The sequence below is a fragment of the Herpailurus yagouaroundi genome, unplaced genomic scaffold (assembly GCF_014898765.1).
Source record: "Herpailurus yagouaroundi ecotype Mexico unplaced genomic scaffold, PumYag 159, whole genome shotgun sequence".
Classification (NCBI taxonomy): Eukaryota; Metazoa; Chordata; class Mammalia; order Carnivora; family Felidae; genus Herpailurus; species Herpailurus yagouaroundi.
The window spans coordinates 11227118-11255069 of record NW_024412400.1 but is presented as its reverse complement, the minus strand read 5'-3'; the positions used below and the strand labels follow the sequence as shown (position 1 = coordinate 11255069).

The following is a 27952-nucleotide window of genomic DNA, read 5'->3' as shown; positions in this document are numbered from 1 at the left end:
GCTTTAAATATTTTTTAAGTTTATTGATTTATTTTGAGAGAGAGGGAGAGAGCGAGCGTGAGCCGGGGAGGGAGAGAATCCCACGTGGCTTCACGCTGTCAGAGCAAAGCCTGACACGGGGCTCCAACTCACAAACCGTGAGCTCATGACCTGAGCCAAAATCAAGAGTCAGACACTTAACCGAATGAACCACCCAGGTGCCCCTACAGTTGTTTTTTTTTTTTTTAACAAGATTTTAAAAAATAAGAATATACACATACACGTAAATACATATAAATAAGTGCCAACACGTGTAGCACACACAAAAATCTGGTCAAGGTGGTCACCTTTGCTCACAGTAGGAACCTGGGCAAGAGAAGTGAGAAAGACCTTTGTCAACATATGGCCAACATGTAGCTCTATGGATAGACATGTACCTTCTGAATCTTATCGAGTGCATGCTTAGTAACAATTCAAAACTTTGATATGTTTAAAGAGGTAGAGTTAATGTGGAAGTTACCTCTGAATAAAAGTAAAGAAACTACAAATCTCAAGTGGCCAGGTTCTTACAACAAACACAATTCGATACCCAGCTAACCTCCTGCAGAAGGGGCTAGAAGGCACCTTTCCCCACATCCAAATTCCTGTTCTTGAATTATCGCCATCAACAGACTCCAAGCCCAGAGTTTAATATAACTGTCACATCTTACAAGTCGGCCTATAAATCCTTTTAGAATCTCAAATGAGAGGCACCGTGTAATTATGAAGTATTATTGCTATGATTTATGTGCCCAAATGTTAGTAAATTCTAAATAGCATGCCTTACTGTGATCATTTCTCCGTCAGTGAGAAACCCTCACCTTTTCATTTCCTGAGTGTTAACCTGATAGATGTTTTTTCTGGAGGTATGGGGGATCAATTACACATAGGGAAAAAAAATAAGAAAGAAAAGAAAAAGGAAAGAAAGATTTCCCCAACAGCAGCAATTCGGGACAATTATTTTTATGTTAGAGATAAAAATTTGTGCTTAAATGAAGTTGTAATTTTTTCTCCCAAAATATAAGGCAGAAGTATTTATTTACTTTTATGATTCTGAACAACTAGTGCAAATCATGTGTTTTACATTGGAATCGCTCCTATATGAGGAATAAATGATATATTCCATAAAGAATTTCTCTGGCTTAGGGCGCCTGGGTGGCGCAGTCGGTTAAGCGTCCGACTTCAGCCAGGTCACGATCTCGCGGTCCGTGAGTTCGAGCCCCGCGTCGGGCTCTGGGCTGATGGCTCAGAGCCTGGAGCCTGTTTCGGATTCTGTGTCTCCCTCTCTCTCTGCCCCTCCCCCGTTCATGCTCTGTCTCTCTCTGTCCCAAAAATAAATAAACGTTGAAAAAAATTAAAAAAAAAAAAAAAAGAATTTCTCTGAAAATAAAAATATAGAAACGTTTCTTCACAGACATTTTAGAACTATATTCTTGCACTGGGAGAGTAATAAGCAAAGAATGAAAGCAAATGGAGGGAAGAAGAACATTCAGAAAGCAATCATATTGTGTCCCTCTCACTATGACATCAAGCCCTGATTTAAAGATGACTTTAGCAGACGTCTGCCTGGAGGGCTCAGTTGTTAAGCATCTGACTTTGGCTCAGGTCATGATCTAACAGTTTGAGTCAGTCCCACATAGGGTGAGCTCGAGCCCACTTTGAGTGAACACGAGCCCCGCTTTGGGTGAGCCCCGCTTCTCTCTCCTGCCCCTCACTCACTTGTGTGTGTGCGTGCGCTCTCTCTCAAAAATCAAATCAAATCAAATCAAATCAAACCAAGATGACTGTAGCATCCTTCAGCCAGTGACCCAGCCTGCTGCCTCCTTCACGAGTGGGGGCCAAGGTCCTCACAGATTTAACTAGTTAAGATGAGGTCATACACGACTCAGTAGGCCCTAACTCCATTAACAGTGGCCTCCTAAGAGGAGGGACAGAGGCACAGACACACTGGAAGTCCACATGACAAAGGAGTCAGATACTGGAGAGATGTATCTATAAGCCAGGGATCACCATGGACCACCAGGTGCACCAAAGGCGGGGAGAGGCACGCAACACATCCTCCCTCAAAGTTTCCAGAAGGAGCCAGTCTTGCCAATACCTTGCTTTCAAACTCCTAGCCTCCAGATTTGTGAGACAATAAATTCAAGTTAAGTGGCAGTCCTAGGAAATCAATAAGAATCCAAATCCTGGAAGCAAATGACCAAGTAAAGGATATGGGCCTATTTCATCACCAGTAATATACGTAAGACACACAGTGGCTTATTTGGTAGATTAAAGATGGCTGCAATTTTTGGCCTGATAAGGAACAGGGTCTCTGTCCCCTCCCAATAAATCTGGGCAGGTTCTATGAGCCAAACTATGGCAGGAGTGACACAGCGCCAATTTCCAGGCCCAGGTTTTTCAACACTTGCAACTTCTACGTCCTGTCTTCAGAATACTTGATCTTGGTGCCCCGAGCTACCGTGAAAGAAGTCTGAAGCCACCATGCTGGACAGCCCATCTGGAGAGGCCCCAAGACTCATGAAGACAGGGAGGCGCCCTGACTGCCCTGGGTGTCCCTGTCCCCCAAGAATAGCACCTGAGGCCTCAGAGGTCCTCAGAGACAAGTCGTTTTGTCACGCCCTGACCAAACTGTCAATTCCTCAGCAAAATAGAGGATTGTAGTTTTAAGCCGTCAAGTTTGGGACATCAATATACTGATGGCCCAAATATTCAGGGCTGTTTATGATGCTCAATCCCTAATATAAAAGTAGAATCAAAAGATGTTACACGTGAAGAATGAACTAGAGGAGCGCCTGGTTGGCTCAGTCGGTTAAACGTCTGACTTTGGCTCAGGTCATGACCTCACAGATCGTGAGTTCGAGCCCCACGCTGGGCCCTGCACTGACGATGCCCAGTCTGCCTGGGATTGTCTGTCCTCTCCCTCTCTCTCTCAAAATAAATAAACTTAAAAAAAAATTTTAAAAGAATAAAGTAGAGAAAATGTAGAGGTTCAAATTCCAGTCATAAAAGGAGTAAGTCATAGGGAGATAGTAACTGTAGTCACCATGTGGGGCCCTAACACTATATTACATACTCGAAAGCAAGTGAGATCTCACATACAAATACCAAATCATTACATTGTACACCTGAAGTTAACGTGATGTCGACTGTACCTCAACAACAAAAGTTTTACCAGTAAATTTTTAAAATAAAAATAAAAGGCTTGGAAAGGCCCAAAGGATAGCACGTGCAAAGTCGTAAGACGCGTATGCGTATGTGTGTGTTTTAAGTAAGCTCTAGGCCCAATGTGGGGCTTGAACTCACAATCCTGGGATCAAGAGTCTCCTGCTCTACCGGCTGAGCCTGCCAGACACCCCCAAGATGTGTGGTTTTGATAAGGCTAGAATCACACACTCTGAAAGCTGAACGGAATTTAGGGCGCTCCTCGCCTAGTCGGTCTTCAAGCCTCCTCCCGGATCCAGGGCAAAGCTTTCTCTCAGCTCTCCTGAAGTAGCTTCAGCCAAATCATTGTGCCAGGTAGTGTCTATTAACTCTCTCCCACCAAATCCCTGCCCCCCTACTTCTTAAAGGTCAGGAAATAATGCTTCCTATTTGTTGGTGTAACGTTCACAAAGGGCTTCCACCTATATTCACATTTAACCTTGCCCATTAATCAGAGGAAGAAAACCGGCTTTCTTAGATTACTGCCTCTGCCCAGGAGCGGAGGTCTTTTTACTACCATGAAGCTGCCTGCTATTAATAGGAGAGCAAACCCTGAAAGCAAGGGAAAAGATACTAAGAGGCATTTAGTTGTCTGAGGGATTCTGAAGGCACTCCCTTTCCTCTCCTAAAACCCCAAATTCCACCAGTTCTAGCCATTCAGTTTCCTGAATAGCCTGTGACCTCTATAAGACGGTTTCTATCCATGCAAGAGTTATTTGCTCAGATTAAAATGTGTCACATGGAAATTGTTGAAGAAGTGGCAATTCCAGCAGATGGGTTAATATTTTGCTGTACTAATTCATGGGACAGGTTTTAAGAAATTTTGCAGTTCAAGGCACCATTATAGGTACTATGAGGGAGAAAAGCGCAGAATCCTAAATAATCCTAAATAATCCCTTCCCCAAAGATTTTACAGTGCAGTAGGAGATCTCCAGTGGGGACAAGGGGAGATTTTGGAAACAGGGTAGCTAAGGGAAGTAAAGAATAGTGATATAAATAACCCTTTCTAGAAGCTGGATTTGATAGCCACTTGATTTGGTTGCATTAGGAACAGCCATGGGAAAGTTGAATATGAAGCAAGTTCTCAGAGGACAGATGAACTGCTTAGTGGGATGTCCTATAGCTAAGATGTTCAACGGATAACATATGGATACTCCATACAGATGACATATGAATTTCTCAAAACAGATAAAATGGCCTTAGGGCTGTGTTTAACAGGAAAAGAACATAAGATCTCGTTAAAGAAACTAAAAAAGATAAAAAAATAAATGGAAAGATATTCTGTGTTCATGGATCGGAGAAAAAAGTATTGTTGAAATGTCCCTACCACCCAAACCATCTACAAATTCGGTGCAATCCCCATCAAAATTCCAATGGCATTTTTCACAGAAATAGAACAAACAGTTCTAAAATTTGTATGGCATCACAAAAGACCCCATATGGCCAAAGCAATCTTGAGAAACAAGAACAAAGCTGGAGGCACCGTGCTCCCTGATTTCCAAGTACATCACAAAGCTACAGTAATCTCAACCGTATGGTACTGGACATAGATCAGTGGAAGAGAACACCACACACAAAAATAAACCCACAACTATATGATCAGTAAGTTCTGATCAAAGGCACCAAGAATATACATTGGGGAAAGGACAGGCTCTTCAATAAATGGTGCTGGGAAAACTGGGCAGCACAGACAAAAGAATAAAGGAATAAAACCTGGCCACTATATTATACTACACACAAAAATTAACTCAAAACGGATTGGACTTGAACCTAAGACCTGGTGCCATAGAACTCCTAGAAGGAAAACAGCTGCTACTAAGCTCCTTGACATCAGTCTTGGCAATAATTGTTGAATTGGACACCAAAACAAAAATCAACCACTGGGACTACGTCAAACTAAAAAGCTTCGACACAGCAAAGGAAACCATCAACAAAATGAAAAGGTAACCTAATGAATGGGAGAAAGCAACTGCAAATCATATATCCAAAATATATAAAGAGGTTAATATCCAAAATATATCAAGAACTCGGTAGTAAAAAAAAAAAAAATCCAATTAAAAAATGGGCAGAAAACACGAATAGACATCTTTCCAAAGAAGACATCCAGATGGCCAAAAGACACATGACAAGACGCTCAACATCACTCATCATCAGGAAAATGCAAATCAAAACCACAATGAGGTATCACCTCACACTGCTGTAATGGCTATCATCAAACAGACCAGTGTGTTGGTGAGGATGTGGAGAAAAGGGAACCCTTTTGCACTATTGGTGGGAAGGTAAACCAGTACAGCCACTATGGAAAACAGTACGGAAGTTTCTCAAAAAATTAAAAATAGCACGACCATAGCATCCAGGAGTTCCACTTCTGAACATTTAATCAAAGAAAACAAAAATAGTAACTCAAAAAACACATGCACCCTAACGTTCACTGCAACATTATTTACAATAGCCAAGAAACAAAAATAACCGAAGCATCCGTTGGTAAGTGAACGGAAAAGTATCGTAAACTTAGACAATGGAATATTATCCGGTGATAAATAATGAAATCTTGGCATTCGTGACATCACAGATGGCCCTTGATGGCATCATGCTCAGTGAAATACATCAGAGAGAGAAAGACAAATACTGTAATGATCTCACTCATACGTGGAATCTTTAACAAAACAAAACAAAGAAAGAAGTTCATAAAGAGAACAGACTGGTGGTTGCCAGACATAGGGGGAAATGGGTAAAGGGGTCAAAAGGTATCAATTTCCAGTTATAAAATAAATGAAGTCATGGGATATACCGTACGGCACAGTTTCTATAATTAATACGATATTGAAGGGGCACCTGGCTGGCTCAGTCAGAAGAACATGCGACCCCTGATCTCAAGGGGCCATGGGTTTGAGTACCAGATTAGGTGTAGAGATTACTTGGATAAGTGAGAAAACTTTAAAAAATGATAAAAATAGGAGCACCTGGGTGGCTCAGTTGGCTAAGTCTCTGACTTCGGCTCAGGTCATGGTCTCACAGTCCCTGAGTCTGAGCCCCACATCGTACTCTTTGCTGACAGTTCAGAGCCTGGATCTGCTTCGGATTCTGTGTCTCCCTCTCTCTCTGCCCCTCCCATGCTCGTGCGCGCTCGCTCTCCTTCTCTCTCTCTCAAAAAACATTAAAAAAAATTTTTTTAAATAATAATATTGTATCACATATTTGGAAGAGTAGATCTTAAAAGTCCTCATCACAAGAAAAAAAAACATCCCATAAAAATGTATGGCGACAGATGTTAACTAGACTTATCGTGATCATTTCACAATATAAACAAATATCAAATGATGTTGTACACCTGAAACTACTATAATGCCAATTATACCTCAAGTAAACATATACTATATGTCAATTATACCTCAAGTAAAAAAAAGAAAGAGCAATTCAAAAAACAGCAGAGACCCAGTCCCCTCAACAACTGGTAGAATTAGTGGATTAATGAGTTTTGAAGGAGATTATACACAAAAAGTTAAATTGTGAGTTTGCAAAATAGGTAAATTCTGTATTCTGCCCAAATACTGGGAAGCCAGGCTATATATATAAGAGTAGACCTTGAACCATGACGATGTCAGTGATTGAAGTAAATCTGATTTTAAAATTTTTTTTTCAATGTTTTTATTTATTTTTGGGACAGAGAGACAGAGCGTGAACGGGGGAGGGGCAGAGAGAGAGGGAGACACAGAATCGGAAACAGGCTCCAGGCTCTGAGCCATCAGCCCAGAGCCTGACGCGGGGCTCGAACTCACGGACCGCGAGATCGTGACCTGGCTGAAGTCGGACGCTTAACTGACTGCGCCACCCAGGCGCCCCAAAGTAAATCTGATTTTAGTAAGATGTTTTAGTTTTGTTAACATGAAACAAACTTTTAAATCAACTTCATTGAGGTATAATCTATCTACAATAAAACAAACCCATTTTCAGTACCTTTCAGTAATTCTGTTAAATGTATACAGCTATATAATCGCCACAGTTAAGATATAGAACATTTCACCACTCCAAAAAGTCCATCTCCGACCTCAAATAAATGAATGAGGGAAAATTCAGATCAAAGCAACAAAAAATGATTATGGTCTTGGCAAGGAGGGCAAGAGGTAGCTAAGGAAAGTTGGAGAGTTGGGGCGCCTGGCTGACTCAGTCAGAAGAGCATGCGACTCTTGATCTCAGGGTCATGAGTTTGAGCCCCACATTGGATGCAGACATATTTAAAAATAAAATCTTTAAAAACGAAAATAAAAAGGAAGGTGGGTAGGTTAGGGTACTCTTGTAATTAACCTGCAAATCTGAGATGCCGAAATATCTAATGAGGGTTGGGGAGGGAATAATAACAGTGCCTTACTTCTGCTGAAAACAGAACAAACTGACAGGACTTTTTTTTAATATAATTTATTGTCACGTTAGCTAACATACAGTGTATACAGTGTGCTTTTGGCTTGAGGAGTAGATTCCCGTGGTTCATCGCTTACCTACAACACCCAGTGCTCATCCCAGCAAGTGCCCTCCTCAATGCCTACCACCCACCTTCCCCCACTCCTCTAGCCCCCATCCACCCTCAGATTGTTCTCTGTATTTAAGAGTCTCTTATGGTTTGCCTCCCTCCCTCTCTGTTTGTAACTATTTTTCCCCTTCCCTTCCCCCCATGGTCTTCTGTTAAGTTTTTCAAATTCCACACGAGTGAAAACATATGATATCTGTCTTTCTCTGACTTATTTCACTTAGCATAATATTCTCCAGTTCCATCCACGTTGTTGCAAATGGCGAGTTTTCCATTCTTTCTCGTTGCCTAGTAGTCGCTATGGAAAACAGTATGGAGGGTCCTCAAAAAATGAAAAATAGACCTACCCTATGACCCAGCAATAGCACTGCTAGGAATTTATCCAAGGGATACAGGAGTGCTGATGCATAGGGGCACTTGGACCCCAATGTTTATAGCAGCACTTTCAACAATAGCCGAATTGTGGAAAGAGCCCAAATGTCCAGCAACTGATGAATGGATAAAGAAGATGTGGTTTATATAAACAAGAGCACGGGGTTTTAAATGAGGAAGAACTGAGATCTTATCCTGAAATACTGTTATGAGCCACAAGGAAAAAAACAACAACAACGTCCTCCACAGAAATCACCAAGAATAAGATCACAAAACACAAGTTCGGAGGGTGGCTTGAGTAGCAAAGGAAGAACCTGGCTAACTTCCCTCTTGTCTACTCACTCAATGTCCAACATGTGTTATTACCTCAAAGCCATAGAGCACTTCCAGAAAGGCTTCTTGTACTCAACTGCCACATAAGGTGGAAACAGGCAGAAGCCCTTCTGTGTCACAGAACTACTGTGACATAAAATAATCTGCCGCCTAGCTTCCTTCTGAGTGCCACACTTCAAAAGGGTGTGAACCTTGCATTTTCTGTGAGCCTGAGACACGCAAGGATACATAGAGGTTCCCCCACTACACACAGTCCTGCTCAGCAATATTCTAATTGTAGGTGGGAAAGTTCGTAAGGTATAAATTGTCTACCCAGATGCTGAATGCAGGTGTGACCCTTTCAGGGTTCCTGGTGGCTTTGGAGCCCAGAGGTTACAGGTCTATAAGAAGGAACAGCCAGCCCACACTGGCCTTACCTTCTGGCCAATTCCTTTTGCCATTAATTATCGTAGCATCGAATCATTTTCATATCAGCTTCACCAACTACCTAGATTATCAAGTCCCTGGACAATACCCAGGACTGCATCCCATCCCCCACATCAGAGACCCAGCACTGGGCCCACAGTGAGTGCAATAACCGAGCATGATATGACTGGCAATAGTCAAGCTCTATTAGCTTTCCAGACACAGGCTCAGGGGGACAGAGGGGGGGTTCAGGGGATAGACACATACAGTAAAACTACAAGGCGGTGACAGTCTAGGGTGCTTGTGATGATTAATTCTGTGCACCCACTTGGCTTAGCCACGGTGCACAGCTATTTGGACAAACATGATTCCGGATGTTTTTGTGAGAAGGTCTTTGGTGGACTTTGAGCAAAGGAAGATTGCCCTCCATGACGTGGGTGGGCCTCACCCAACCAGCTGATGACCTGAGTGGAACAAAAGACTAACGTCCCCTGAGCAAGAAGTTCTACTAGTAGACGGGCTACGGGCTTAAACTCAACACCGGCTCTTCCCTTGGTCTCCAGTCTGCCAGCCCATCCTCAAGATGTGGGGCTTGCCAGCTTCTATAATCACAGGAACTAGTTCCTCAAACTGCTCTCTTTCACGCTGTCTACACAGAGCTGACCCGTGAACAACACAGGAGTCTGGGATGCTGAGCCCCTGCTGAAAATCCATGTATAACTTTTGATTCCCCAAAACTTAACTATGAATAGACTACTGCTGACCAAAAACCTTATTGATAACAGTCGATTTATATGCATTTTGTACATGTGTATTATAGACCATATCCTTACAACGAAGTAAACTAGAGGAAAAATGTTATTCAAAGCATAAAAATACATTTACAGTACTATACTGTATTTACGGTAAAAATTTACACAGAAGTGGGCCCGTGCAGTTCAAACCCCATGTTGTTCAAAGGTCCACTGTATGTATGTGTGTGTAAACACACACACACACACACACACACACACACACACACACACACACACACATATACACACACAATCCCCCCATCCCACCCTAGAGGTTCTATTTCTCTGGAGAATCCTAATATACCACAGCAACTCTCAAGGTCACCTCTGTGAGGTCACCGCTTTGTGACTTAGCTGCTTATATACTCACTTGACAGCCGTTTCCTCATGGCTTCTCCAAATCAGCATCCAGATGCTTCCCGTTCACGCTCCAAAAGGGTGGCTAATCTCGCCCTCGAGTTCCCATGTAAGTCCCCCTCAAATTCTAATGGCCGAACTGGAAGATGAGGCTGGAGGTTGGTCTGGTCAGCTTTGCTCAGGACGGTGGAGTCCCGCGGCACAAAAGTCAAGAAGCTGGTCACCTTTAACTGCTCCAACCACCACCCCTCTTTTTTTAATTGGTAAGACTCCAGCACCCAGTGATCCAAACACTCATTTAAACGTGTCTGTGAGGTAATTCTGTGGGTGTGATTAAAGCCTGTAATCAGTTGACTTGCAGAAAGATAGATTACCTACATAAATCCGGGTGGGTCTGATTCAGTTGAAAGATTGGAGGAGCAGAGCTGAGGCTCCTCTGAGGCCACGAATAATTTTACGTGTAGATCCTTCTCCAGACAGTGCCTGGCGGTTCCTGCCTGCTTTCCGGCTCTTGGACCTGCCTGGACAGGCCCCATACTTGCACACAAGCCAATTCCTTGCAAGAAATCTCTTCGTATATATCTCCTACCAGTTCCGTTTCTCTGTCTGCTACACCTCTCTTTGTCTTAACCTCCTGCATGCCTCAGTTTCCCATCTGTAAAATAGGGACAACAACAGTATCTACTTCACAGGGATGACTCAAGGACAACTCAAGTAAAACTGAGCATAGTACCCGGCACATAGAAAGGTTCTCATAAGCACAAAATATTATTGTCCTTGCAACTGTCACTACTGTTAGTGAATCCGTGCCTTTTTAGAAGGAGTTTATATATTAGCGGGGAGATTAACAAAAATAATTACAACAAAGGTATTTGTTAAAAATGTAGGTGGATGGGGCGCATGGGTGGCTCAGTGAGTTAAGCACCCAACTTTGGCTTGGGTCATGATCACGGTTAGTGAGTTCAAGCCCCATGTCAGGCTGTGTGCTGTCAGATTCTCCACTGCTTCGGATTCTCTCTCTCTTGCCCCCTTTCTCTTTGCCCCTCATCTGCTCACGCTCTCTCAAACATAAACATTTTTTTTTTTAAATGTAGGCAGATAAAGTGTACCGCAAACTAAGAAAAGAAATACCTAGGCGTGTCTGGGGCATAGTGGAAGGTGGCATCCCAAGTGCATAATACAGTTGGGCCCAAGTTCAACACTGCTTCTGCTTTGGGACCATAAATCTCCTAAGAACATGCTACAGGGCAAGAAACTCCCTCCTTCAGCGAAAGCTTTTAACCAGATCAATGGAGGATTGTTTCCTAGTGGCTAGGATCGTGCTAGGTGTTGTGCTAAGGGCTGAGGAATAAGGAGGTAAAAAAAAAAAAAAAAAATCCTCCATATGGAGGGACAAGAAGCATCAAATAATAAGGAAGCAAATGCCTAATTCCCAAATGTAACAAGATAATAAAAGAAAAGGGCCTGACAAGGGAAGCAAATGAGAGAAAAGAGGGATTTGCATTGCAACCAGCGAGGCTAGAACCTCTTTCAACAAGTGAAGCATAACCCTGGTGAGGAAGAGGAAAGTGCGAACGCTCCCAGCTTCCTGGGCGACCAGGCACTTACTTCTCCTGTGGTTAAGTTTGCCCTTGGCCTCCCCTACCGTCCACGTTCCAACAAGCCATGCCCTGAGCGGGCTGAGACGCCAGACCATCCTTCTCCCGGGGCAGCAGCTTGGGAGACCGCTTGAAGGTCGACTGGGGACACGATCTCATGCTTTTGTTCGTGGTGGTGTTCACCTGAACCACTATCGCTGCCGAAATCCAACGACCCAAAACAGACGATCTCCAAGGTGCTCCGTGGACCGCGCGAATGTTTGTTTCAAATTGCGTGTATACCGGGGCTGATGAGGGATTGCCATGGTGGTCATAAATACTTCCTATTCCAAATCCGCTTTCTTCATCATCAATAAATGCTCATCTTACCTTCTACGGTAAATCTGCCCTAATAAAGCACTGTTGAAGGAAAGGATCTATGATATTTCTATTCGAACAAAAATGTACTGCTTTTGAACTTTTTTTAAAGTAGGCTCCACAGCCAGCATGGAGCCCAATGTGGGGTCCAAACTCATGACCTCGAGATCAAGACCTGAGCAGAGATCAAGAGTCGGACACTTAACTGACTGAGGTGCCCCAACACGCTACTGCTTTTAAAAGATTCGGAAACAACTACTATCAACTAATCCCACATTACAATTTTTGAAAACCGAGGTCTGGAGTGGACCCATTCTGAAAGATGGCAAATTGCTACTAAAAATGCATGCACGGGTTACCTGTCATCATATATCCCTCCAAAATGCACAGCAGAACTAATTTAGGACTTTTTTTTTTCAAATAATCATTCTGTTCACACAAAGGAAAAATGCACTTTATCCCCTAAATGCGGTTTCCCTGGTGATGGGATGGCTCGCGTTCAATGCTGCCAGCACTGATGGCTACCTTAAAATTGATCAGCTAATAAAACTCGTTAGGGTGATATTTGACAGTTACCACCTCCATAGCAAAGGCTGTACATGAATCAAGGTTTCTAACCAGGCATTCATGACATCCATGTGCACGAGGATCAAACAAAACCATCCTGAAGGGAGAGAATACTAAGCTGGGATCATTTATAAAGACGACTCTTTCAGGAAAGGACCTTCCCTTGTATGCGTATTAAACATGCAACTACACGAAGCAACATATATTCACACAGCAGGAACCACATAAACACACATCTGCATAGATTATACTCTGAAAGGTTTATTTAAAACTGTATTAAATGACACGGCCTTGATTCAGTTTACCTACCCAATGTAAACCAGTGCAACAAACAGCCCTCTCTTCAAAAGGATACGTCCCTGGAAGCAAGCTAACAATAGCTTAAGAGAAGGATAATTCCTACTTGTCAATAAATTACCATTGAAAGCTTAATTAAAACTAAATTTATGCCTCACACATACCCATTACAATTCAACAGCATCACCTTGACCTTTTCCTTCATCAGGCTACAGAATCCAGATATGGTCTCCCCATTGAATTAACTGTATTTTTTTTTTTTAGTCTCCAACGTCACAACTAAAAATGTTATTTGGTCAAAGACACAAGAACCTGGGCTCTACCAAGTTTATTCTGCTTCTTAAATATCTTTTATGTCCAAGCCCATTAGCATATTTGGATTTACATAAAAAATTTTTAAGTTTATTTATTTTTGAGAAAGAAAGCAGAGGAGGGGCACAGAGAAGGGGGCGCGGAGAGAGAGAGAATTCCAAGCAGGCTCCGCACTGTCAGTGCAGGGCACAGAGCGTGACACGATCCTTGAACTCATGCACCGTGAGATCGTGGCCTGAGCCAAAACCAAGAGTCAGATGCTTAACTGACTGAGCGACCCAGGCGCCCCAGAGAAATTTTTAGTAGGTACTCTTTCTGAAGAAATTTCTTATCTCTTATCCAAGGAACAAAACAGTTACAATAAAACCCACGTCCCACACATACACACAAATCTGTGCACATACACAAACATACATGTGCTCTCATGCTTATAGAAACACAGATCATTTCTTCAAAAGTCACTTTTGGGAAATAGTAATGAAGAATTAGATAAAGAGGAAACACCTGGAGTCCCTACTTTATATTCTTCTACTCAGTTCATGTGTTCATGCAGATGTGTACAGACACATATGCACCAGTATGAACATGTGTTACGGTGGTGTTTTTTCAGGAAGCACCTAGCAAAGAAGGACTTTATAAAAATCACAGTGTACTTGTACCAACTGAACTTGAGCCCACTGAAACAAACATAAGCCAAGTTAAAGCCGGTTATAATGTCACCAAAAGTATAAAAGTTAATACGAGTCAATGCCATCGTTTCACTCATTATATGCTTGAACAGTTGAGGGCTCAAATTGGTCTTTAAAAATATTTTAGGGGCGCCTGGGTGGCGCAGTCGGTTAAGCGTCCGACTTCAGCCAGGTCACGATCTCGCGGTCCGTGAGTTCGAGCCCCGCGTCGGGGTCTGGGCTGATGGCTCGGAGCCTGGAGCCTGTTTCTGATTCTGTGTCTCCCTCTCTCTGCCCCTCCCCCGTTCATGCTCTGTCTCTCTCTGTCCCAAAAGTAATAAATAAACGTTAAAAAAAAAAAAAACTTTAAAAATATTTTAGATCCTATTTATACAACCTTTCCAGTGGCACATTCAGGTAGGCTCGCACTATCATCGCTTTCCGCGTGGTCACCCAGACATCTAGGAATACCCCCACCCCCCAGAGCTCTCGGAGTCAGAGGAAACCAAACGAATACCTGACTCAACCCTTGACCGGTCATCATCCACTGCCCACGGTTGCCTACGCAACCCTTGAATGCCTCCACATTGTTTCTAAAGCACTCCGACTGCTAGAAAATGGGTCTTCAAAACAAGTTGTCCAACCAACACGCCCAGGAGTTGCGCCGGGGCTAGAAGACGCAAGGATGGTTTTTGTTCTTGTTTTTGTTTTTAATGCTTTCCGCATAAAACTCCAGCCTGGCACATAGTAGGTGCTCAGTGCCTGTAGAATGGGTGGACAAGTGATGGGGTGAGCAAGCTCACAATCGAGGGCAGTGCTATCTAAGAAACATAACGCAAGCCACAAGTGGGAGGCATGTAGGCACACTTAAAAAAGGTAAAATGAATTTTAATATATTTAACCTAACAGAAAATATTTTCATTTCTACTTGCAACGAGTATTAAAACATTAATGAACTGTTTTACCTTTTTCGGTACTACTTTGAAATCTAGCGTGCATTTTACTTTTACATTACATCTCAGTTCAGACTAGCACATTTCAAGAGCTCATGAGCCCCATGTAACGGCGGCTCCCCCAGAGAAGAACAAAAGGGATAGAGTAGTTCCATCACGGCAGAAAGTTCTACATGGGCAACATAACCTCCCAACAGAGGGAGGCAGCAAGTACATGGTGGGGATGAGCAGGAATGCTGAGGGCAGGACACAGAGGTGGACAGACTACGGAAGGCCTTGTTTGCCATGCAGAAGAGTACAACCTTTATCCTATGGACAGCAGGGAGTAAGAAGGTGACAGGATTAAAAAATCAGTGGTAGGGCGCCTGGGTGGCTTAGTCGGTTAAGCATCCAACTCTTGATTTCAGCCCAGGTCATCATTTCACAGTTCATGAGTTCAAGCCCACATTAGGCTCCGCGCTTACAGCACAGAGCCAGCTCAGGGTTCTCTCCCTTTCTTTCTCTCTATGCCCCTCCTTTCCCCACATCCGGCATGCCTTCTCTCTGTCTCTCTCTCTCTCTCTCTCCCCCACCCCCTCCAATTAAATAAACATTAAAAAAAAATTCTTTAGAAGAAAAGGTCAGTGGCGATCAGTGGTTTAAAAACACACAAACTCATAGGCTAGAATCAATCCACAATGAAGACTCTTCCACTTCAAGATAAAATATTAAAAACAAGGATAACGCAGTAGGTTTTTCATAAAACTAAAGTTACTCAGTGTAATGAACGATTCTTTATTCAGAGATTATAGGCCTTGGAGGTGGTGGTAGGGGAGGGTAGTGAGGGGATGGGGGAATTAAAATGTGCTTTTATGAGATGGTAGTAACTACAGACCGTCACTATGCTTTAAAAATGTCCTTCCTGGGGCACCTGGGCATTCAGTTGGCGGAGTTTCTGGCTCAGGTCATGATCCCCATGTCACGGGATCGGGCCCCCATCAGGGCCCGTGCTGAGCTTGGAGCCTACTTAAGATTCTCTTTCTCTGTCTCTCTCAGCCACTCTCCCCAACTCCCCTCTCTCTAAAATAAAAATAACAAATAAATAACAAATAAATAAATAAATATGAAACAATTAAATTAAAATACCCTACTGGCCAAATTTTAATAGTTGCAACATTATGCTGCTTCCAAAATTCTATTTCTAGATTCTAGTTTGTAAGTAAAATCCAAAATTCCAGAACCACTGGTTTGAAGCAATTTCTGGACTTTATTAAGAGGGACAGAGGGTCCAGTGTGCTCATATGCTCTCATATCCTGATTTTCCTATTTCATACACATATCCATGCAGTACTAATGCTTACACATGACTTTCATCTTAAGCTGCTATATAGTAATTCAGTATATTATGTGAATCATCGTTTGGTCATTTCCATGATGTTTTGTGTTGGATATATTGCTTTATTAGTATGAACAGCTTTACCCAAATTAACTTTCTTCCTCCAACCCCGATTCCACAGATATTAGTTCCTCAGAATACAGTTCTCAACAGGGAATTTATGGGTCGGGGTAATGAACAGCTTTGTTTTGTGTTGAGTCCTTCTTATAGAACACCAGGCTGTAGCAAAAAGACAATACACAGCATTATCAGTATTTCTTAACAGCCTAACCTATAACGGGCTATAATTATTTTGGGTACTTTGATAGACAAATGGCTCATTTTTCATTGCTGCTGTTTCAAATTCCTTATTTTCATTCCTCGTAACTAATGAAGACGTTGGGTACCGTCCTTTCAGATCTCAATTCTTTTTATTTTCGATGATAACCATTTAATCTTCAAAACTGTCCCATTATCTGCACCCATGCTACGGAATCCCATTTAATATTTATTCTATTGCCTGTGGCCGGGCTATTTTTCTTTTTTTTTCCCCCCTTCCCATATTCAGGCACATCTGTCTTGTGTATGATGATTTCTTCATTGCTTCGGTGGTCATCAGTTTATCTTCCCTATACAGCTGGGCTAAAAATGCTATTCCATTTTCCTCTAGTTTATAGATAAATACAGTGGAATCCAAAACCGAGGCCTTTACAGTCTGAAATTAACATACTTTTAAAACTGCAGAACTTTCGGGGCGCCTGGGTGGCTCAGTCGGTTGAGCGTCCAACTTTGGCTCAGGTCATGATCTCGCAGTTGGTCTGTGGGTTCAAGCCCCGCGTCGGGCCCTGTGCCGACAGTTCGGAGCCTGGATCCTGCTTCGGATTCTGTGTCTCCCCATCTCTCTGCCCCTCCCCCATCATTCTCTCTCTCTCTCTCTCTCTCTCTCTCTCTCTCTCTCTGTCAAAAATAAACATTAAAAAAAATTAAAAAAAAAAAAAAACTTCAGAACTTTCTGGTAGGAGTGAAATACTCTCTGATAGTTCCACATCATAAAATGACAGATGTCCCCAAATAGGTACTGTTCTCCAATCAGGAGTGAAGCTGAACAGGACATCTGAGAATCAGAACTTTTAACTCTTCCCTCAGAGGCATCCAGCACCCTACAATTCTCTCAACTGCCGATGTTTATACCTAGGTCTCAACAAGCTCACTGAAAATTTGACTTCAGCACAAAAGATCGTTGATAGACAAAAGCAATGGCCCAAAGAAACGACTGCCCAGGAGTACAAACACCGAATCACTATAGCTATGGAGGTATTCTACGTCTGTTTCGTATAATGAAATTTCATGGGCAATTTTAGTAATTGCCCCTTACAGGTGGAAAAGGTAGAGGAGAAAACAACAGGATAAAGAAAAGAGAGGGGCACCTGGGTGGCTCAGTCCATCAAAAGACCTACTCTTGATTTCAACCCAGGTCATGATCTCATGATTCAGGAGATCAAGCCCTGGGTCTGGCTCTGCACTGACAGTATGGAGCCAGCTAGGGATTCTCTCTCCCTCCCCACTCACTATCCCCCTCTCACCCTCCCCCTCTCTCAAAATAAACTTCATTTTTTTTTCTTAAAGAGAAGTATTTTTTTAATATTTATTTTTGAGAGAGAGAGAGGGGGCATGGGCATGAGCAGGGGAGGGGCAGAGAGCGAGACAAAGACACAGAATCCGAAGCAGGCTCCAGGTGCCCCACAATAAACAAACTTAAAAAAATAAATAAAAGAGGGGCACCTGGGCAGCTCAGTTGGTTACGCACCTGATTTCGGCTCAGGTCATGATCTCTCGGTTCAGGGGTTTCAGCCCTGAATCGGGCTCTGAGCTGACAGCAGGGAGCCTGCTTAGATCCTCTGTCTCCCTCTCTCTCTGCCCCTCCCCAACTCCTGCACTGTCTCCTCAAAAATAAACGTTTAAAAAATAATTTAAAAAATTAAAAAAGAGGGGCGCCTGGGTGGCACAGTCGGTTAAGCGTCCGACTTCAGCCAGGTCACGATCTAGCGGTCTGTGAGTTCGAGCCCTGCATCCGGCTCTGGGCTGATGGCTCGGAGCCTGGAGCCTGTTTCCGATTCTGTGTCTCCCTCTCACTCTGCCCCTCCCGTTCATGCTCTGTCTCTCTCTGTCCCAAAAATAAATAAAAAAAAAAACGTTGAAAAAGAAAAAAAAAATTTTAAAAATTAAAAAAGAAAAGAAAGAATGTTATGTAATTGTTTACAAAGCTTAGATCACCCTATACAACTTCTACTCCTCTATGTATGTAACTTATACAGAAAAAATAACCCAGAAGTCAATTTCTTGAAACCTTAAATAATGGTTATCTTTTTATTATTATTATTATTTTTTTAACGTTTATTTATTTTTGGGACAGAGAGAGACAGAGCATGAACGGGGGAGGGGAAGAGAGAGAGGGAGACACAGAATCGGAAACAGGCTCCAGGCTCTGAGCCATCAGCCCGGAGCCTGACGCGGGGCTCGAACTCACGGACCGTGAGATCGTGACCTGGCTGAAGTCGGAGGCTCAACCGACTGCGCCACCCAGGCGCCCCAAATAATGGTTATCTTTATTAAAGGATGTAGGATTATGGGTAATTTTGATCTTCTTCAGACTTCTTGTGCAATATGTACTTGCATTACTTTACATAGTTATTTTTATACACATATGCCTAAAGAACATACTTTTCTTCTTGTAAACATGAGATTTTTTAAATGCAGGTAGGGGGCGCCTGGGTGGCTCAGTTGGTTAAGCACCTGAGTTCGGCTCAGGTGATGATCTCGCGGTTCTCAAGTTGAAGCCCTGTATCAGGCTCCATGTTGACAGCTCAGAGCCTGGAGCCTGCTTAAGATTCTGTGTCTCCCTCTCTCTCTGCCCCTCCACTGCTCGCACTCTGTCCCTCTCTCAAACATAAACATTAAAAAAATACATAAAAATAAAAACGGAGGTAGAAAAGACTTTGACATTGTACCAAATCATGCGCTATTCAAAATTAAGCTAAGGGACCTCAACTTTTATTTAGGCCACAGCTCATTCAATACAAGCACTCCTGCTTCTCTTCATACATTCCAGGCTTCCTAGCATCACTTGTAATTCTATCAGAGATTCATTGAAACAGAATTTCCAAAATACCATGAACTTTCAATCTGCCTTTTCTTTTTTAGGTTGTCGTCTCTTACAGACTTGCAAAAAATAACCACAGTGAGGTTTACATAAAAGTGACTATGATGGTGTTGTGGTCAAGTTGTTTTTTAAGTCCTTGTTTGTTAGATAAATATTGAAGCACTTACTGGCAATGATAAATTGATATAATATTTATGACTTCCTTAAAATACTCCAGCAAGAAAAAAAGTGGTAGAGGGAAAAGAGATAAAAGCAAACAACAGAAAGTTGGAAATACTGACTGAGGGATGGGTACCATTATTCTCTTCTACTTCTGTGTACAGTGTTTCTGTAATATAGTTTCTTTAAGATGCTTTGAAAAATGAAAAATATATTACAAGTGTGCAACAGTTCCTCATGTCATCCAGTGTATCTAAGTCAAGCTCATAGCCACTGTTTTTTTTTTTTTTTAAACATCAGGGTGACTATTTCAAAGACAGCATTTGACCCTGTACCTTTTCTTTATTAGGCAATACAGAGAACATACATGCATAAATCTACCAAGAGAAAAAAACAGTCTTTGATCTGCATCAAAAGATTTGATTCAGAAGATTTCTGGGGCGCCTGGGTGGTTCAGTCAGTTAAGCGTCCAACTTTGGCTCAGGGCATGATCTCACAATTCATGGGTTCGAGCCCCGTGTCGGGCTCTGTGCTGACAGCTCGGAGCCTGGAGGCTGCTTCGGATTCTGTGTCCCCCTGTCTCTCTGTCCATGCCCTGCTCGCACTCTGTCTCTGTCTCTCAAAAAATGAATAAACGTTAAAAAAAAAAAAAATTTTTTTTTAAAGAAAAAGAAAAAGGTCTCACGCGCCCTGAATTTCCAAGCCACCTCAGTCACATCCTGGCCGCCCACGACTAACGTGTGTACGGCCCGTTCTTGGCTATGAGCACAGAGACATTGATGCTGCTTCCATGTGCACCCATGCACCTGCGGGTGGGCTTCCTCTGTTCTCAGAGCTCTGACACGTCTCCTAACACCTCGTTTCGCCTAAGACACAGAGACAAATTATTTTTTCTACCACCAGGAAGCGTGTCACGCCCGTGTGGCTGGGAGGCCGCCTTCTGGCCTCAGGATGGCACACAGGAAGGGAAGGTGGCGGCCCTCAGCGCCCAGAGACCACTCCACCTAGTAGGAGAGCAAAGCCTACCTCTCTGACTTCGTGAAGCTGGCCGGGATACTGACTCTTGGCTCTTCGGGCGGCTGCAGGCGACTTGTGATGCGTGACCGTGACAACACCGGGGGCCCCCGCGCCGAGGTGTCTCTGGCTACAGGGAGACGCAGGATTGGGCGTTCCGTGGGGGAGCAAAGTGAGGCTGCGGCTTCGGGAACTTGGAGTCGTCTAGAATAAGCAACAGGCGTCAAGACTCAGCAACCGACCTGCAGAACACAGCCAAGTGCTGGCTTCCATTTAATTTGGACCCTCAATCTCCCACACTCACTTAGAAGAGGCCGTGTCCGTAATTATCCTTCTGCTCTCATCTGCAACTGTGTCTCCTGCCCTACTCTATTGGCCACGGAAAGCTACTAAGCCCCCCAAACGCCACAGACTCTTACGATCTGGGCCTCTGCATATATGAGCAACCCTTCCTGGAAAGCTCTTCCCCCTCAAGGCTGGCCAAGTTCATCCGAACCTTAAGACTCAGCTCTGTTTTCTGATACGTGAGGCATCTCCCCGTCTGCCTCAGCCTCCCCGCTGTTCTTATTCCTCTGCATCGAGATCATGTTCATCATAGAGCCGCCTTCCTAAGAGACTGTTTCAAACCCATCTTTATATCCCTAAGAACAGGCGCATAATGACTTGCCTCATTTATTAGGTACTTAATACATGTCTGCTGCATGACTGAATGTACCAAGTTATCCACCAATTAGTCCCCATTTGTCAGCGCAGTGCTCTTATTTCACCCTAGAGGAATATATAGTCCAGGTAGCAATTTACTATGGGAAAAAGATGGCACCTCAACCTAGTGGAGATGAACTGTTTCAATAACTGATACCGGGGTAACTGGGCAGCCATCTGAAAAACAAAGTAGGATTCATCTCCCAGATCACAGACCCCGAATGGATCAAAGACTTCAAACAAACAAACAAACAAAAAATAAAAAACAAAAAAACAGAAGTGCCTAGGTGGTTCATTCAGTTAAGCATCCAACTTCGGCTCGGGTCATGATCTCACGGTTCGTGGTTTCGAGCCCCGCGTCGGGCTCCGTGCGGACAGCTCGGAGCCTGGAGCCTGCTTCAGGATCGGCGTCTCCCTCTCTCTCTGCCCCTCCCCTGCTCACTCACTCACTCTTTCTCTCTCAAAAATAAATGAGTATTTTTTAAAAAGGCAGAAGAAACCTGGAGCCTTGGGGTAGGGAAGGCCTAATACCTCAAATCCAAAAGCCATAGAAGAAGAGCTCAGCAAATTTGATTATCTACAAATTAAAAACTTCTGCATGGTTAACAACCTTTAAAAACCCACTCCCTCGGGGGCACCTGGCTGGCTTGTGTGGAAGAGTGCACAACTTGATCTCAGGGTCATGAGCCTGAGCCCCAAGTTGGGTGTAGAGATTACCAAAAAAAATAAACTTAAAAAAAAAAAAAAAAAACCATTCCTACCACCAACAAAGCCAAACAATAAACTAGAAAAAATATTTTCAACTTGCTTCAAAAGCCTCATCGTTGTACTTTATAATGAGGAATGGAAATCCTAGGGATTGAAAGGAGCACCCCAACTGTTCAAACGGGGCAAGATCTGAACAGACAGTTCACAAAACATATAAAGTGCTTAAACCATATGAAAAGATGTTCAACTGTACTTGTAAATTCAAGCCACGTTTAGATTTTGTCCGTCAGGTTGGCAAAGAGCCAAAAGTTTGAACACACTATCTGTTGACAGGATCACAGTGGAACAGGTTCGCGGGCATATAAGGTGACAAAACCCCTGAGAAGGGCACTCTGGCAATGCGTGTCACAGTTACAAAGGCATTTTCCTGTGACCCACAATGCCCTGCTTGGGAACGTACCCTCCAATATGGCTGCTTGCAGGGAAAATGGCCTAAGTAGCAACCAGTCACCACAGAAAGATATTTACTGCAAAGGATGGGAAACAAGCCAAAGGCCCATCAGTATGGGACTGGTTAACTAAATAATGGTAGACCTACATAACCAAATACTATAGCAAGCTGTGAGAGAATAAGGAGAATGGCTTCTATGAGCTAGTCTGGAAAAAATATCTCTAGGCTATAGAGTTAAGGGAAAAAAAAGCAAGGTGCAAAACTGTTGCACAGTAGGCAAAGTTCTGCATCAAAATGTGGGAAATGAGTATTTTTATTGTTATTTACTTACAATTATTTGTTTAAAACATAAAAAGTACTTGGGGCACCTGGATGGCTCAGATGGTTGAGCGTCCAACTCTTGATTACAGCTCACATCACGATCTCATGGTTCATGAGTTCAAGCCCTGAATTGGGCTCTGCATCGACAACTCAGAGCCTGCTTGAGATTCTCTCTCTGCCTCTCTCCCACTTGACTCTCTCAAAATAAACTTAAAGAAAACTTAATACTTAAAAAAAAAAAACATAGAAACACTCTAGAAGGATACACACAAAACTGAAAAATGGCTACTTATTTGTGGAGACACAGGGAATGAGAAGAAAGCAACAGAGTGCAAAGGAGATTTCGGGCCACGTGGTTTTTTATATTCTTTCCTTTTCAACCATGTGAATGTATTACTTATCCAAAATTTGCTAAATTCTACATACCATTTACATTCTACGTGTTCCTGTCCTACATTTCAACTTGAGAGAAGGTAGTTACATGGTATGTTGACTTGTGCCAATTTCTGTATTTCAGTTATCAAGGATTTAATGAACACCTACTATGTGCCAAGGAGAATATCTACTATGGGGTCTCCAGGAGAAACAGGAGGTGTATGAGATAGTCTTTCATCACCGATGCTTTATAGTATTGCTGGAGATACAAGAGACACAGACAGGGACATGCACACACACAATAAGAAAGTTCACAGCAAGGTTCTAATTTGGTAAGACAGCCAGGAAACGCCAAAGAAGTGAGGAAGAGAAAGGTCCACTAGAGCTGACCTCATCACTGCCAGCTGCTCTGAGAGTGAAGGACGTGAAGCCTGGGCAGGACAAGGGGAGATACAGACGAAACAGGCAACGGTGCACAAATCTACCCAGACAAGCGGTCTTAGCCTTGGGCCTCGGGGAACAGTCGACAGCTATAAAAGCTGTTAAATGTTAATGATCTGTGATTTTCAAGCCGCCAAGGGTTTGGGAGTGGGGCGTGAGGTAGGGTAGAAATAAGAACTTTCTGTGACCCTCCAACATCACAGTAGCTTGTAGAGGTTGTCTGGTTTCAACTGGGAAATAGTAACAGGAATATAAATAAATATGTAATATATACATAAAATAAAATAAATAATAAAATAAATAAAATATATAATAATAATAGGAAGATAAATAAAGTTGGAAAGCAGTGTGTTGCTTTTAAATAAGCTTAGGTATAGGTAATTGGAGAAGTCTTGGGTCTAAGAATTACGTACACCTAGATCACGATACGGCAAGCATCTCCTTCCTGCTTTAGTGTTTTCACTTGGAATGTGAAGGACGGAAGAAGCTATTTCTTTAATTCTTTCATGACAGTAAACTTGCCTAAGCATTAAGAGTCTACTAACATACATTTTGATTGTTTGGGAGGCTTATCCCAACCCAAGAAAAGGCAGATTTTTCACTGGGCTCTCAAGCCAGCCAGCCAAGTTTCCCTCCCCCAGCTGTACCAGGTTCTAGCTGTGTTGACTTCAGTCGAGTTATTTAAGCTTTCTTATTAAGCATCAATTTCCTAATCTTTAAAAAAGGAATAATAATATTGACCCTTAAAAGCCATCATGAAGATTCAATTAGATCGTGCACATAAAATGCTTAGCATAGTAGGGAACTGTGTGGTCAAAGTTTGTTTCTTTCCTTATATTACTTAAAACTGGATCAATGGAGGCCTTATTGATTTTTTAAATGTTAAGAAGTCACTTAGCTCAAAATCATGAGCAGCGATGGACTTCCTCATTTTTTTATTGGAGCAAAGTGGTGATGAAGTCCAAAATCTAATTAAATGCTTACTGGAGACTCTATATGGTCGGCCATTAAGTTGCAAGATTGTAGGGGGAGAAAACAATTCTAGATGCTGAGTAGAACGAGAACCCATTTGAAAGCAGAGAGGAAGACCCTTCTGACAACAGGGGTCCCTGCCTGGGGCAGCACCACTGTAAATGGCGACGAATCAAGAAATTCACCCAGGAGCCAAATTATCCCAGCGTGAACGTCTAACCTCAACCTCATGGTCATTACTTACATGGCTGTCACTTGAATTCACAAGCAGTAAATCTGAGTTGAAAAACCTTTAATTTCCCATTAAGCGTGGGATTCTCGCAGTCGAATTCACACCGGTGCCTCCTCTCAGGGTAAATATGAACAAAAAAGTCTCACTCTCGGTAAATTCCATGGGTCACCAGGCTCCAGGAGCAGAGGGGGGAACGGGCAGCAAAGCGCGGCCGCCAGGAATGAGAAGGTTCTCCCGCCACTGCGCAGCCTGCCTGAAATCTGCAGGCTGTGCTTTGTAAATGACGTTTAGCCGTCATACACACTCATCCGTGCCACTAGCTTAAAATACAACATTACCAGAGTTTGAGGAACAACATGCCAGGGTTTTACGCCAAATGTTTACTTCCGGGAGGGGGACCAGAAATGCCAAGTGTGCCATCTGTGAAAACTTCGGAGTCGAGGGTAACGGTTTCTCTCCGGGAATAAGATTCACCCTTTACCTAAGCGCCTCTCAGCCCTGCGTCCCCTCCCCAAACAGCGCCTGCCTGACCGAGGGGGTCACGCCAAAGAAGAGAACGTGGTACCAGGTAAGACTAAGTGCTGATGCTCAGACCCCGCCCGGACATTCCACACGCAGGCGGGTTTCACGGGAGTCACCAACCTCTCGGTATTTCCTGCGAACCTCATCAGATCCCTGAATTTCCCAAGCTTTCAAGGAAGACAGACATACGCGTTCTGTATTTATTGGCTACAACGGGCATGAAGGAAAGGCATGACTGCAAAGAGGAAGAAAGCACCTGAGAGAACTTGCGCAACCAGGGAAATCAAGCAACGAGCTAAGAGGCGCCGTCCAGTCTGAGAAGCTCACGGCACAACCACCGGAGGCCATGGGCAGGCTGGGTTAGGAACACAGTTTCTAAAGTCAAAGGCCTGAGTTCAAATCGGAGCTCCAGCATTCAGGAGCTGGGTGGCCCAGTAAAGTAGCATGGGGTTTCCACTTCTAAAGCTTTTTTATGTTTCATTTCTAAAATGTTAATAGCAATGGGGCACCTGGATGGCTCAGTTAGCTAAGCTGATTGGTTTCAGTTCAGGTCACGATCTCAGTTTGTGGGATCGAGCCCCGCGTCGGGCCCTGCACTAACAGTGCAGAGCCTGCTTGGGATTCTCTCCCTCCGTCTCTCTCTCTCTGCCCCTCCACCCCCAAAAATAAATAAACTAAAAAAAGAAATCATTTTCTGATTTGAAGGCATTTGCCTGTGTCTTCTAACATCCTATTTCTTTTAGAAAAGCTTAAAAGCTATTCTTGTTTCTGATCTTGGGTAGGTGACCTGTTTGTTCTTTGGTCCTTTAAAAAAATCTTCTCGGGGTGCCCGGGTGGCTCAGTCAGTTAAGCGGCCCACTTTGGCTCAGGTCACAATCTCGCGGTCCGTGAGTTCGAGCCCCGCGTCGGGCTCTGTGCTAACTGCTCAGAGCCCGGAGCCTGTTTCAGATTCTGTGTCTCCCTCACTCTCTGACCCTCCCCTGTTCATGCTCTGTCTCTCTTGGGTCTCAAAAATAAATAAACGTTAAAAAAAAAATTAAAAAAAAAAAGAGACATAGCCTTACCACTTCCTCTACTTGAAAGTAAAAAGAAAGGAAAAGAAAAAGGAAAACGAAAAGAAAAAGGGAAAAGGGAAAAGAAAAAGGAGAGGAGAAGAGGGGAGAAGGAAGAGTAATCATCCTAATTACCAAAAAAAAAAAAAAAAACCAAAAACACAGTTTGCTTCAGAGAAAAAGTACATTTACATAAGATTTCACATTGTCGAAAACTGTATCTGTTATAGAACTTAAAGTGCCTGTAGATAACAACAATGCTACGTGGGTACCAAGGAAAGAATTGGTTTAACTAATAGTTTAAGTAAGTAAGGGCTCCTGGGTGGCTCAGTCAGTTTAGCCTCCAACTCTTGCTCTCAGCCCAGGTCTTAATCGCAGGGTCGTGAGTTCAAGCTCAATGTGCAGTGTTCAAGCATGGAGCATACTTAAATTAAAATAAATAAATATATGGCAACTTCCCATTAATATTCTGGAATAAAACAGAACCTCAAATCATAACGACCACTTGCTGGCCCTAAAGCCTTCTTAAAACATGTATTAGGAGTTTATAATGAAGCTTGCTGAAGCTCACATTTAAAATCTAAAAAGGAGCAAGAGGAAAATACAAATACATTTGTGACAGCCACTTCTGTAGAAAATTTTTCTGATGGAAAAAAGTCGCTGTGGGTCAATTAATTATAACAGCATTCAAACGATATTTAATTTGAAACCTCTTTTCCTCACGTCCTTGAATTCTTTCACAGTGTAGGGGGGAAAAGACACTATGTTTCAGAATGAATAGCCCAATGGAGACCACCAAACTGGGCGGCTGCATATTTTGAAAATGTAACCAACTAAAATGTTTCATTACATTCCTCTCTCTTCCTCCAAAATAATAATAATGTACCATTTTTCTAAATATGTGAAAGTGAAGCATAAGAATTGTGATTTATTCCTCTTCTGAATCCAAAAGTAAGCATACCTCAGTCAACAAAAAAGGAAAAGCATTAACAATTTTTAAGACAGTACAATTCAGGACCTTAAAATTACCCAGAATTTTGTTTTCCTCGTAGTCAACATCTCAATGAAAATATATGGTGTTTATTTTTTTTTTATGTTAAGTAGGCTCCACACTCAACACGGGGCTTGAACTCATGACCCTGAGATCAAGAGTCCCATGCTCTACCAACTGAGCCAGCCAACTGCCCTAAACACTAATGGTGTTTTTTACATTAATCTATTCCACTATTTTGCTTCATGGCTGTATATGGACCTTTGCATCTGCCTTGCTTTTGTTTTTTAATTCCGTTATCCTAAGCTTACGACAGGTCCAAAGTAGAAATAAAAAGGTTTTAAAAACTGGGACATTTTCCAAGTTTATTCCCATGATTAAGTTTTCAAGTATTACACTTTGCTTGCTCGGCTTTTCCAAATTCGAGTCTTCTTGCAGTAACCTTTCATTTACTAGGCCTAGGGAAATTCTTCCATTTTCATCTGCAAATCTTTACTATATCATAAACATTTCCCACTAACTTTATACCAATACCCTCTCTTAAAGCACACACACAATTATGTGCCAACATGTGCAAAGAGAAAAGAATGGTTTTCTCCAGAGAGGCAGTCTCTAGCCGGCTTCTAATCATACCCGCGTGAACCCATGATTATACCTGCAAATGCCAGATCTTTAAAAAAGAGCGCAAGCAAATGCATGTATTTCCATTTCTTGCAAACAGAGGAAAAGAAAACCTGA

At 42.8% G+C, this 27952-nt stretch overlaps 1 protein-coding gene across 4 annotated transcripts in view; it reads right to left on the bottom strand.

The window, feature by feature from the left end:
* The window catches only part of OSBPL10 (oxysterol binding protein like 10), a 313330-nt gene that overhangs the window by 132851 nt on the left and 152527 nt on the right, over positions 1 to 27952 (bottom strand). For 3 of the 4 annotated variants that reach the window (XM_040479982.1, XM_040479984.1, XM_040479983.1), the window contains exon 4: positions 20460 to 20651. The exons of the other annotated variant lie outside the window; for it this stretch is intronic. In XM_040479982.1, the coding sequence (XP_040335916.1) occupies positions 20460 to 20651 (192 nt within the window). The remainder of the gene's footprint in view (positions 1 to 20459; positions 20652 to 27952) is intronic. 4 annotated transcript variants of the gene reach the window in all.